This window comes from Centruroides sculpturatus, unplaced genomic scaffold, assembly GCF_000671375.1.
Source record: "Centruroides sculpturatus isolate CEXI.00-Female unplaced genomic scaffold, Cexi_2.0 scaffold1275, whole genome shotgun sequence".
Taxonomy (NCBI): Eukaryota; Metazoa; Arthropoda; class Arachnida; order Scorpiones; family Buthidae; genus Centruroides; species Centruroides sculpturatus.
Window position 1 is genome coordinate 25,967 of NW_019385470.1, and position 13,285 is coordinate 39,251.

Consider the following 13,285-nt stretch of genomic DNA (forward strand, 5'->3'; position numbering starts at 1 on the left):
GTAAATCATCAGTTGAGAATAATATAATAGATAATTATATAAAATTTATATTTAATAAACATGATATGAAAAGCTCTTATAAAATTTTTCGAACTGCTTTTACATTAATTCAATAAAAATATTAAAATATATCTAACCTCATTTAAACCATCTTGATTAAAATCACACAATGACATTGAACTCACATTGTCTCCTGTCACCTATCAAATAATTTCATAAAAATTTGAATAATGTATATGAAAATAATTTCATATATATTGAAGTACATTATACAAAATTGTAACTAAGAAACTAAAATTCAAATTGAAACTGTAATAAAAATGAAAGAACTTTAAAAGATAGAATCGTGTAAAAGTAATTACGGAGAAGCAAAAAAAAAATGACTTGATTAAAAAACAAAGCTAATATACTAACTACTGTAGTCATGCAATACAAATACAATTGCATCCTCTTAAGTGAGCACCCTTGGGATTGCTGTGCCATGCTCTATTACCCAAGGTAACCAGATTATCCAACACATGTTAATGGTATTCAAGTCTTTTCATTTTTTCATGTCTTGAAAGCTATGTAACTTGGAAACATACTTGGAAATGTTAGAATTCATTATCACATAATTTTACTATACACACATCATACTGATTTCCATTCTTATATCATAAATTTTATTGTTTGATCAAATAATCAGTAAATTTAGTATATATTTACCAGTCAAATTATTTTCACTTATTCTCAGAAATACAGTAGAAGGCCTAGACGAAAAGATGTGAACATCCTTGCTCCAAAATTTCTGAATGCTCTCTAATGACACATACAGTATAAAAACAAATAAGTTGAGTATTGCCTTAAAGTAAGGACATATGACATTTGAAATACGGTCTCTAATCACTTTTTGCTTTTTTCCCTCCAGCTAAGGATTACATGTGATCTGCACTGGTTTGTTCATATATATTTTATGATACCTTTTCAATATGTAACTGCTTCTCATATGTGTGTCCTGTAAAACCAATGTGTTCATTATGATTCTGTGAGAAATTGTTTGATTGTCCATTTACTAGAAAACTGAACAATAAAACTTTCACCAAATCTTAACAAATATTATAGTGTAAAGATTCCTGTTGACATGCACCTTTTGGATGTCTAGTCTTGAATTATTTAAGTGGTAATATGAATGTGTTGGGAATGTAATGTGTCACACTCTCATTCAGCAAATGGTCTCACTAAATGAATTGATACCATGTGATATTCTTAACATATTCATGTTACTACTCACATAACCAAAGAACAGGCATCCTGGGGTGATATACAGTATCATAAGTTAAAAATAGAAGATCCTTTTAAATCTTCCTTAAAATTATAGTGCTCTCTTATGAGGACTTCTGCTCTAAAATTGCCATTGACTGGGTGCTCACTTAAATGAACTCTGTTATCCAGTCCTCTGTTAACAGGAATCCAGCTAATGTAAAACATAGGGGAGAAAATCAGGAATATGAGACACTGCTCTCTTAAAATGAATTGTTCCCTTATCCAGTATAAAGTGGATTTGACTGTACCTAATATTCATTCTTATACTAAATTATACACAGTTAAAGTGACTTTATATTATCCAGAAGCTTTTAAATTGAAACTATTATATGTAATAAATGCATTAATATGTAATCTTAATCTAAATTCTACATGCTAGTTTATAATAGTAATTAATGCCATAAAAAGCATATTTTTTGAATAAATATATTAAACATTATGCTTATATTCATACATAAGAAATTTTCATTATCCCAGTTAATAAAACTGTAAGGGTAATGATAAGAATAATTCACAAAAATTACTTCATTTGGACTTATGGTAGGCAGTTATGCCAGTCTTGTATTAAATATTATTATTATTCATTTTTGAATTAAATTGATTAATTTAGATTATTCTGGAAGAATAGTTTGATCCAGAGCAGAATAATCTTACCTTCTTATTTTCACTCCAAACTGCATAATATCTATGAAATTAATTAGTCAAGTTCTAGCTAACACTTAACATAGCCTTATCACTACTACAATTTGGATTTGTCTATATGTATTTATAATACATATAAAAATTTAGATATTTATATGTACAGAATTCCAAAAATCATTTAATATATAAAAAAATGACACTTACTGTCCAAAATGAATCATTTCCTTCATGATCAAATCCTTGAATTGAACAGTTTCCACCAATTAAAGCTAAAGGTTTATGTCTATTACCTAAATCTCCAATTGTAATGCAATTTGCTCCATCTGCTACCTGAAACATTTAAATTAACTCTAATAAATGATGATGATAATTAAAGAGCCTCAACAGTTAAGTAAACTTACATCTTTATAGAAAATATCTGTATTATTTTCTACATCATAGGCCAAAACATTTGTAGGAGTTCCAACAATCAAAATATCTGCAGCATCAGGTTTTAATCTTCCAGCAGCAACAGATGATATAGTCTGATTTATATTTAAAAGACTAATTTCTGATGAAGATCCAGTCGTTTGTCTTCCTCCAAGTTGCCGTGCTTTAGCATGTGGATTGTGAATAAATATCTAAATTAAAAATATAAAAGATTTAAATTTTGTTTGAATGCATAATATATAAAATATATTAATTGTAATACCTTATCAGAAGAAGTTACAGCTGTAATACATGGATTAATTCCATCGTATAATCCAATTGTGACTCTATGAGGTAATATTTTGTGATTAACATTTACAGTAAATACAGGAACTAACATTTTCCTTGCAATTTAATTTTTATTCTGAAATAAAATATAAAATTTAACTCAAATTATCCAATATATTTAGAAAATAAACATTTATGAAAATGAAATTTTGCTTAACACTTAACACTAATATGACTTTCAAATACTATTATTAGTTCTCTTGAATATTAGCACCTATCAAAAAATTTTCTATTTTCTTTTGTTTTTAATTTTATTACATTTAATAATAATTTGGATGAGCAAAGGTCTTGCCAGTAGACCCCACAGCCTGGCAACAGTAATACAGGCTAGTTCTAGTCATTTTGAATTTTGCACTCTATTATTATTTAGCAATAGGTAATTGATAAAAAAAACACTGTTATTAAACACAATTAATACTTTATTAACTTAGAACCCAGTGAATATGTTAATTATAATTTTATGTCTGGATTAATCAAAAAATTATCATCAGAAAAGAACATTTATGTACAATTTAGTATTTGAACCTCAATAATATTTTGTAGTTCACAAACTCCTAGCAGATTCTCACTGTTTATCAAAAGTTGTTTTTGACCAGTGATGTTTTTACACTTTCCATCAAAAAAGTTATTACCTTTTTTGATGGAAAGTTGTCATCACTGGTCAAAAACAACTTTTGACCAGTGATGACAACTTGTTTGACAACTTGTGCACCTACAACAATCTACAATTCTGAAAATAAATGCAGTGCATTCCCCTCTCAATTTTTTCAACTTTGTTTTACATTAGAAGAATGTAAGGAGCAATTGTGACCTACCAGAGAACTACTGGTATGCCCCAATCAAAAGTTACAAACATCAATTTTGAGGATTTTGAAGGTGGTGTCAGAAGTGCCCATCATTCTTCTATTAGGCCTTTGTCCAATCTATGATTTAAAATAGCATCTTATGTTATTTATTAAAAAATGTAAGTAAAGAAGTTATTTTTAATTCAATCAAAGTCTCTGTATTTTTCCCCCTAAATTTACATATCTGATGACAAATTATTCTTCAATAATAAATTCAAACAACAAAAAATAGCTATATGATAAGAAATAAATCACTAAATTACCAACAGTTACTAATAAATTAATTTTTATTTACTTTGTCAAACATATAGTATGGATGATTTCAATTTTGCTAATTGTAGGTGAGCCTGGCCTTGCAGTCTGACCTTCTTTGATAAGTAAATGCATTTGAACAGGGCCTAAATTTAGAGAGCCCGACAGTTGGTTAAGGTTTGCCTCAGCATTTAGAAAGGCCCTGCACAATATGGAACCAGTTCTGACTGCAATAGTCAATTCACATGAGAAGAAATAGAAAATGACATCTTAAATAAGTCAATGATAATAAATTTAAGAAAATCTACTACATTTAAACCTGAATATTTCATAAGGATAGATCAATATGTACTAATTACTGTTTGACAAAACTGCCCAATAACTAAAGCTAAAATTATATCACTATTTTAATAAACACCAGTAAATAATAACAATAAAAATTAAATTACACTTCTATTTATATAGAAACTATAAAATTTAGGCATTATTAATGCTTGATTATAATAACAAGCTTAATATTGCTATTACATCATGAGAATTAAAATATTCAACTTATTCCAATATTAACACTTTAGTTCAAACCAATTTCACGATGCTTGCACTAAACAAGCCAATGGAACTGTCATTGAATTTGTTAATGTACATGGTGTTTACATAATAAACTGGGCTCAATTCAAGCTCCGAACGAAATGATTGGGACCTTAACAGAGCCCATAGGAGCAAAAAAAGGCAAAGGAACCATATCTCAGACAAAATAGTATTAGCTATTTGTGAATATTGTTGAAACCCTTCAGGAATATATATTTTTAATAGATGGTTATATACAAATAATAATTGAGAAAATATTTTAAACTTTTATAAATAAATTACAAAATAAAAATGTAAATTATGATACATTTAATTCATAATTTAGTAGTAGTTACTTTTAGATAATTTGTATATAAATATATCTATATGTAATTTCACTGAAAGTAACCTCTACTCATATTTACATTACCAACAACTTTTATATCATATATGATTCTTGAAAATACTTATATATATATATATTTAATACTACTTCTATATTCAGTTATTCATTTGAAATTATTTCTTCTTAACTAGGAAACCTTCAATTTCCCTTCACAGATTCAACTAAAAACACCATGCTCTTCGATCGAAGTGTAATCAAAATACAAAGCGCCCTCTCGTAGCAGAACTCAAACTTACAGAAAAATATTATTATTATTATTGTTATTATAAAATTCGCCGATCTACAAATATTAATCTAACATTTTATAATTTTAAAAATATTAAATTAATTTAATGATAATAAAAATTATGATTTATACTTAAGTGTAATGTATTTAAAAATTAACAATTATAATAAATATTTCGATTTCCAAGCAAAAGATGGCGCTTGAGATTGTTCCCTTTTTTTTAAACTAAATTTTAATTTTTTAAAATCATTAAAAGATTATTTTCTGTCTTTTGTTGAATAATTAAACTTAGCTTAACGTACTTTATTTATTCTATTAATAGTTATATAAGAAAAAAGAAATTCGATAAATAAGATACTCATCCCTAATATATCCAGCCATACCAAGTAGCAGAAGGGATTGGATTCGACCACCCACACATCCCACTATTACTTGGTTTAGAATTAACAGAGGGGTAGGAAGTTGTCATCAAACTAGCTGACATTGTGTTTGTTGCTCTTGCCCCCGCTGGCTAATACTCTCCCATATGTGACACAAACTTGTGTAAATAGTGGTTTGTACCTACTCCACTACAAATCTTGACACTTATCTGTCCTGTTTGGGTTTAAATTTATCGCCATTAATACCTTCAATCGTCGTAGCAACATAAGTAACAATAAAAATAGAAATTGATGTGTTTTAAAATAATTTTTGCAATAATACAACTCGAACGCGAATGTGATGACATAGGTTCCTGCTAATAAAAGCTTTTGTTTCCTTTTTTATCTGCATCAGATCGAACGCTTATGAGGCCTAAGATAGGGGAAAAACCCCTCTTGGCACTCCTAAATGCATAAAACAGTGTAAACTTTGCCACAATGTACGGGTCTTGTGTAGAATTTTGCTATTTAAAAAACTTAATAATTAAGTAATTGTCCTATTATACGTGTTAAAGATGTGTTTTTATAATTGTTTTCAATATAAGGGAAAAAACAATAAATTAGTGGTATACATATAATTTTAAGAGCGCAAAATCTTGAATTTTAATTGAAAGTCGGCAAAGATGAAAAAAATGGCATTCTTTCCTTGAAGAACAAGCTTGAAAAGCGGCTCATCGTAAAGTCTTCACTTAAAACATGTTGACACTCTCTTCTATTTTCCAAGTTTGCCCAGTTGTGGCGGTTCTTTGACAAAAAAATCCGGTTACACTAGAGTAACACATTACTTCCAAAGCTATGTTTGTGGAGCGGGTTTTCTTCTGTTTGCTAGAAAGAATATTTGTCTCATTTTACAATCTGTCAGCTTTCACAATCTAGAATCTTTTTTCTTTCAGGTTTTTAACATTTATTTAATAGATAAAACTTTATACAAGTTTCCATTTCCGTCTCGGATTTTCATTACATTAGCTGACTAGGATGGTTAACATGCAATTCATTTACATTTCTTTTTACTAAATTTGGGGTAATATCATCATAAATTAATAATAATTAACTTATAAACTAAATAATCATCACATATATTCACATAATACAGTATTAATTAAATATAATTAAGTAATTATGAAGTTATAATTGTTCCTAAATCTTTTTTATCTATCAAATTATATAATTAAATATTTAAAAAAATTAAACATTTCGAAATAATTCACGGAAAGAAAGTTACGTAAATACGAAAACTTCAAATTCAATAGCTTTAAATTAGAATAATAATTACGCGTAGAATGTAAATAACAATTTTAATTTATTCTTTAATTATGTAACATTAAGTTAACATTATAAAAATATCAATTAATTTAAAATAATTATAAGGAAAATGCAATAAATAGCTGCTTTTCAAGAACAAGTTTAACCTTTAATATCAATCTCTTCCATCATTTTGACATGAAATACGTTAAAGAAATATGATAAATAATTAAAAAATAATAATTTATTTAATAAATTTGCCTATTTAGATTTTTTTATGTAGGCCTATATGATATAATTATTAAGCTTAACAACTTTTCTCTTGATAAATTTGCATAATTTCGTTTTAATCTATAGAATTAGTAATAAAAAATCTAGGCCTTACAGCAAATAATATTATTAATAATAAGTAATTATCTGTGAAAGAATTTCTTTAACATAAACTTTTTTATTTTATTATTATTATTTTAATGCATTTGTGCATATCCAGGACTTGAGAGAGGTGCAATAACACCAGAACCAGACAGAACCTCTCACAAATAAAGAGAAATATGGGTTCCAGTATATTTAAATATTAATATAAACGATAAAAATATTGTATTGTATTTTTTTAAATAATAAAATTTAATTTAAAAAGTTCTTAATACATAATAAATGCAATGGAACGATTAATTTGTCACAGATTTTATTAAAACACATATAAATGTGAGGCCGGAGACAAACGACCTTATGATAGAATCTGGAGCAAACTCCTTATAAATGTAGGCCTCACTCCTCTCAGTAAAGCTATAAAAATATATGAATAAAACAAATAAAAATTAACTTTTTCTATCACTTACCAAAAGAAATTTTCATGTTTATCACTTTCTTATTGTGTTTTATATTAAAAAGAAAGAAAAACTAAATTTTTTGCTCCCCTGAAACTAAGGTTTGACAAAATGGCACATCCTCTCTATCTGGCCTGAATTTAGACACTATCTCTTCTTCTAACTCGTACTTCATCTTATATTTAGGCCTAATTACTTTAATTGGATACTATAGACTATATTTATAATATCTTTCTACGTAAATCCAGAGCTTATAGTTTATATGGAAAACATTAAAAAATGAGTAAATCTTAATCCTAAAAACAATCAGCAGCTAATAAAACTAGTTATATACAATCAAACCTCTGAAAAACGGACACTGAAGGAAACTTTAAAAAGCCGTTATTCGGAGGTGGCCACTATTGGAGGTTCGATGGTAGGCCTATATAGCCTATAATTAAATATATTAAAATTAAATGTATACTAATTTAAATATCATATGAACTTTAAAATAAAACTCTTTATTAGACTAAAAATAAACTTATTTTGAATACAGAAAAGTCGCTTAGATATTTTAAAATTCAATATTAAATTTAAATTAAAGTGAAATTCGATAAATAATATAAAAAATAATAAAATAAAATACATGTGCGATATTTTGAAAGATTTTTAAAAAATAAAACGAATTTTCACTATAATATATTTATAAATACACGTATTAAATCAGATAGAATTCGGCATAATTTTATTATAGAAATAATCAAAAATGAATAACCAAAGTACGAAATAATATCGTTTGGTAACAAGATGGCAGTAGAAGGCCTACGGGTGGTCCATAGAATATGTTTCCCAGAGATATTTGATAGGGCAAATCATGTCCAAATACAGGATGTATCCTTCTTACAGATTAACCTCATTTAAAGAGGTCAAAATGAAAAATTTAACAAACATTTACGAAAAAAAAAATGTACAGCGTTGTCGATTTTGTTTAAAAATTCGGAAGTAAATACAAAAAAAGCAGACCTTTTCGGCAGAGGTATAGCTTCTAATGACCCTTGTAAGAGGTTGCGTAGAGGATCCGATGTAACTTCATCCTATTGGAGTAAGCAGTTGGACAGATGCTTTTACACCAATCAGAGAAGAGAAACCTCCCACTGATGCAGGCTCTTCTAGCATCTACCAATCAGCGGTTGAATGTTTCATTTTTGATGTCAGCCTGCTACATACGCTGCATCTGTTAGAAAGCTTTTAACAATTTGTCAAGATCACGATACAAGGTAGGATTTATCGCCTTTTCATGTTATTATTTTCGTTAATTGTACATTAATCTTCATTCTTTGTTAATATTGTTTAAATTATCATAAAATACTAAATTATCGCATTCATTTCTTCCGTCTCATAAGCGTTTTACTTAAGTTACACGCGTTTTAATAACTCGTACAACTTATTAAACATATATTCTAGCTTGCATCGTGTTTTTAAATGTTTTCTTCGTTAATATTTCGTAAATATATGCAAAATTTATAGAATTTTACATAAAGAAATTTCTCTCCGTGCACAGATTAATTTACGATTGTTTTACTTAGTTTATACTTTAAAATTTAATAATTTTAACCAGAGTTTTCTCTCCGATTATCGCTTATAACCTAACTTAAAAACTAAAATCAATTTAAAGACTAGAACCAGGCGGTTATAACTCTGTTTTATGCTTACAGATCTTCAGGAATATCTCTAGTAACATATCAAAAGAGTAAATCACTCTAGAATTAAAGCATTAGTAACAAATCTAGAAATGAATTCTCCAGGGATGATGTTACCTTCTCCTCCATCAGGAGAGAGAGGAGTGAGACGTCCCAAGTGTGCAAGATGTAGGAACCATGGCGTAATCTCCTGGCTGAAAGGACACAAACGACACTGTCGATTCCGAGAATGTACGTGTGCTAAATGCAATCTTATAGCAGAGAGGCAACGAATTATGGCTGCACAAGTAGCTTTGAAGAGGCAACAAGCAGCCGAAGATGCTATAGCTATGGGGTTAAGAGCTGTAGCCACTGGTACTTCAATCTCGTATCTTCCTCCGGGACCTATATTCGGGATGGCCATCACCGATCCAGAAGATAGAGACAGCGACAGCGATAGAGGTAAGATATTTGATAATAATAATAAAAATTATTAGAAAAATAAAATATACGAGGCTAATAATTGTGCGTAGGCCTATTTACGATGAAAAAACATCAGAGTGATGAAGAAAGGACTTCTAAAAATAGTTTATTATTAATCATTAGTAAAAGATCTTAACTTATTTTATTAGGTTAATAGCTAAAAGTCTGAATCTTTGTTCAGTAATCAAACTAGACTAACTGGTTTTATACGTAAATAAGTGTAAATGGATGCTTATGATGACTTCTTAAAAATTCATTTTTAAAATGTTATCAGAATAATTAATATAGAAGAATAGCAGATTTCCTTAAGGCTATTGAATGTATTTGATAATCCTCACTTAAATTTTGTTATGACAAGAGTCGTGGTGCGAATATGTTTTGTCGATAGTGGCTTATCTACTATTGAAATTATATGCAAAATAAATTTCAAAGATTTCTAAGTTTAAAAAATAAATTATAAATGAATAAATTTAATATTTAATTTCGAAAATTCGATTACTTTCTAAAGTTATTAACCGTCTTTGTATATTTAATAAATCAAGTACAGTAGCTTAATTTTATTTTAAAATATATTATTCTAGCACAGGTAACATTAGCCTTTACTGAGTTAGATCCTAAAACATGGTGAAAAATATAATTTTAATAGTAGGCCTAAAGATATTTTTGATATAATATAACTTTTCATGTTTTTTAATTAGAAAATTTAACAAAATATAAATTATAACATAGATCAGAGCTAATGTAAATTGCAACCTACTCTATACTTACTTAGGTATTATCATAAATATCGATTGTAATCATTTGATTAATTTATTAGAATTTGAGAGATAAATGAATTTACTTTTAATATAAATTTATAGTTTATTAAATAAAAAAATATAAAAATAAAAATATAAGTTCAATCATTAGAAATTGCCTGTAAATAGTTGGCATTTATGAACTGGAATGTTTTGAAAGATCCAAAACTATTTAACGTAGCCAAGTTAACTTATTTATTATTTGATACTATATTGAGCTAGATGATTCATCTATCTTCATCCTTAAAAATTTTAACCAAAGATACAGCTCACAACAGAGAACATATTTAAAATATCTGCTAACAATTATCTAATATATTTTTTAATATTATATAAAATAAATAAACTTTTTAATTTTTAAATTATGCATATCTTAAACTCCTAAAATCTTAGTTCTTTGAGCATTTTAAATATGAACTTGACAAAATAAAGCGCTTTATAAATAAAGATATCAAATTATATTGAAGTTATTAACCTTTAATATAGAATAATACAATTAATTTTGAGGAAATTATCATCTATATTGTTATATTTATCATCTTAGGATCGTCAGGTGTCCAGTTTCGAATCGGACATCCAATAAATTCATATTTTCAACCTATTCTTCATTCAAAATACGCTCACGTTTGTCCGATATTCTTATGGAAATGAATTGGCAATTCTATAAGTTCTTCAAAAATCCTCTGTAAATATCTTTGATTTATTTATAACTTATTTACTTGCAAATTCTAAAAAATAAAACTTGCCATATAAATTATATTTTTGTGCTTAATATTAAATATTAAAAACAGTCAAGGGTCTAATAACAGATAATAAAATTTAAGCCTCTAGTTTTCAGTGTTTTAAATATATATTTTAGTATAACATACAAAATTTTGAGTTTTTTTTTAAATATAAAATCAACTTTTTTATTGTTTTCTTGTGGAAATTACATCCTACTTGTATGTTTCAATATTGGCAATAATTGAGCCAAATATCCTTTTTAATATGCTCGAGAAGCTAATTATACAATTGAACAAAGTGTTTTTTTATGCAATGAGCCAAATATATAATTGAGCCAAGCAGTTTTTTATATAAAGATCCAATAATCCAAGTGTATAATTGAACTTAATGTTTTATATACAAAGAATCAAGTATACAATTGAGCCAAGTGTTTGTCATGCAAAGAGCCAAACATACAATTGAGCCAACATTCTATATCCAAGTGTATAATTGAACTAAATGTTTTTTTTTATACAAAAAATCAAGTATATAGGCTATATTTTTTAGTGTTTTTAAAGTACAGTATATTCTAATTAATATTAAAATAAAAATTTATTATCATTATTTGTTTTAAACCATCATTTAACAATTAATTGATTGTTAATATTTTTAAAAATTCGCAAAATTTTATTTTCTTCAGCATTTTAAAAAGATTTTCATCAATTACATCATTTTATATAATACATAATATATTTTTAATAAATTATTTACAAGAAAATTTCACATTTTACATTCTATTTATGGTCACCTATGCTTCGTTGTTAAGCATTAGCAGATTCAGTGAATGATATTTAAAAACAGTTATTCTTCATGAAATTTATAGGAAAAAATATTGTAAAAAACATTTCTAATTTTTTTTATTAATTATAATTTAATTACCTAAATTTATAAAAGTTATATTAATTTATATGCAAGTTTTTCTTCTAAACTATTACTTGGTTCAATATACAAAATGACTTTGTATAAATTTATTTCTCTGTATTATTTATTAATCTTTATAATTTTAAATCTTGTATAGAATTTAGTAAAAACATAATAAAATCATTTATAAACACTTTCCAATTGCAAAAATGCCTCCTTTCTTCTTCTAAGAGAGTTTATTTTCAATTGAAGTGACTATAATTTCTCTTAATTAATGCTTTATTAATTAAGAAACAAGCTAATCATTATCATAATATATCAGTTATTAAAACATATATATAGTTAGTGACATGGATTAAATTGTGGAAAATTATGAATTCTAGTTATAATTTTTATCAATAGCAAAATTCATTAAATTAATTAATTAAAAACATATTTTTAAAACTTTCTTTATTGAAATTATTAAAAATAAAATAAACAGAATTTATGAAACAATCTACAATATTGACAGTTTAACTGGATTCTTTCAAGTGAGGAACGTGAAGTAAAAATAAAAATCTACCTTGCTTAATCCTATATATTTAGTCACTTTATTATAAGAGGAAACAAATGTAAAAATGAATAATTAAGGATTAAAATATAAATTTGTTTTTTATTTTTATTATATAAAAATACTTAGGCCTATGTTTTTATAATTATTATGCTTATTGTGTCTTCAATCTGTACAATTTATGCCTTAGATTATATTAGAAAAATATTGAACTGGCATTTAATATATCGTTGTAATAGTCTATATTTTAATATATTACGATTGAATTAATATAAAACGTTATTCAACTTTACAAACTCCTTTCCTTATCGCATTTTGTTATAATGATATTTGTAATAGGCGACACTTTACATTTATCTGGAGTTTAGAAAGATAAAAATCCGTAAAATTTTTATGTAAATAGTAAATTTTAATTACAGTGTAACATATAAAACATATTGTAAAAAATATCGCTTTAATAAAACAAACTAAGATGATTCAAAACAAGAAATGGGAGACATTGTAAGGTAAAATTTGATGAATACCCAGCATTAGATAGGCAGTAGAAATTCTGGAAAATAAGTGAATAATTCTAATTAAATCAATTTTATTGAATTATTAATTACTAAATATAATTTTTTATTATTTTTTGAACCGATAGTACTGTACTGTACACGTATGACTTGCTTATTTCAACTAAGTTTGTGTTGG

The 13,285-nt window shown here is 26.4% G+C and overlaps 2 protein-coding genes across 2 annotated transcripts in view; one reads left to right on the forward strand and one right to left on the reverse strand.

The window, feature by feature from the left end:
- Nucleotides 1-4,953, reverse strand: part of LOC111639288 (Bardet-Biedl syndrome 2 protein homolog) — a 17,536-nt gene extending 12,583 nt beyond the window's left edge. The window contains exons 1-5 of the mRNA XM_023385132.1: nucleotides 4,721-4,953; nucleotides 2,636-2,776; nucleotides 2,346-2,564; nucleotides 2,149-2,274; nucleotides 138-200 (exon numbers count right to left, since the gene is read on the reverse strand). Coding sequence (XP_023240900.1) covers nucleotides 138-200; nucleotides 2,149-2,274; nucleotides 2,346-2,564; nucleotides 2,636-2,752 — 525 coding nt within the window. The 5' untranslated portion in view covers nucleotides 2,753-2,776; nucleotides 4,721-4,953. The remainder of the gene's footprint in view (nucleotides 1-137; nucleotides 201-2,148; nucleotides 2,275-2,345; nucleotides 2,565-2,635; nucleotides 2,777-4,720) is intronic.
- Nucleotides 4,954-9,255: 4,302 nt separating this feature from the next.
- On the forward strand, nucleotides 9,256-11,073 carry LOC111639284 (doublesex- and mab-3-related transcription factor A2-like). Its single transcript, XM_023385127.1, has 2 exons — nucleotides 9,256-9,604; nucleotides 10,967-11,073. Exons 1-2 carry the CDS (start codon nucleotides 9,256-9,258, stop codon nucleotides 11,071-11,073), a joined length of 456 nt encoding a protein of 151 aa, XP_023240895.1.
- The last annotated feature ends 2,212 nt before the right edge of the window (nucleotides 11,074-13,285 follow it).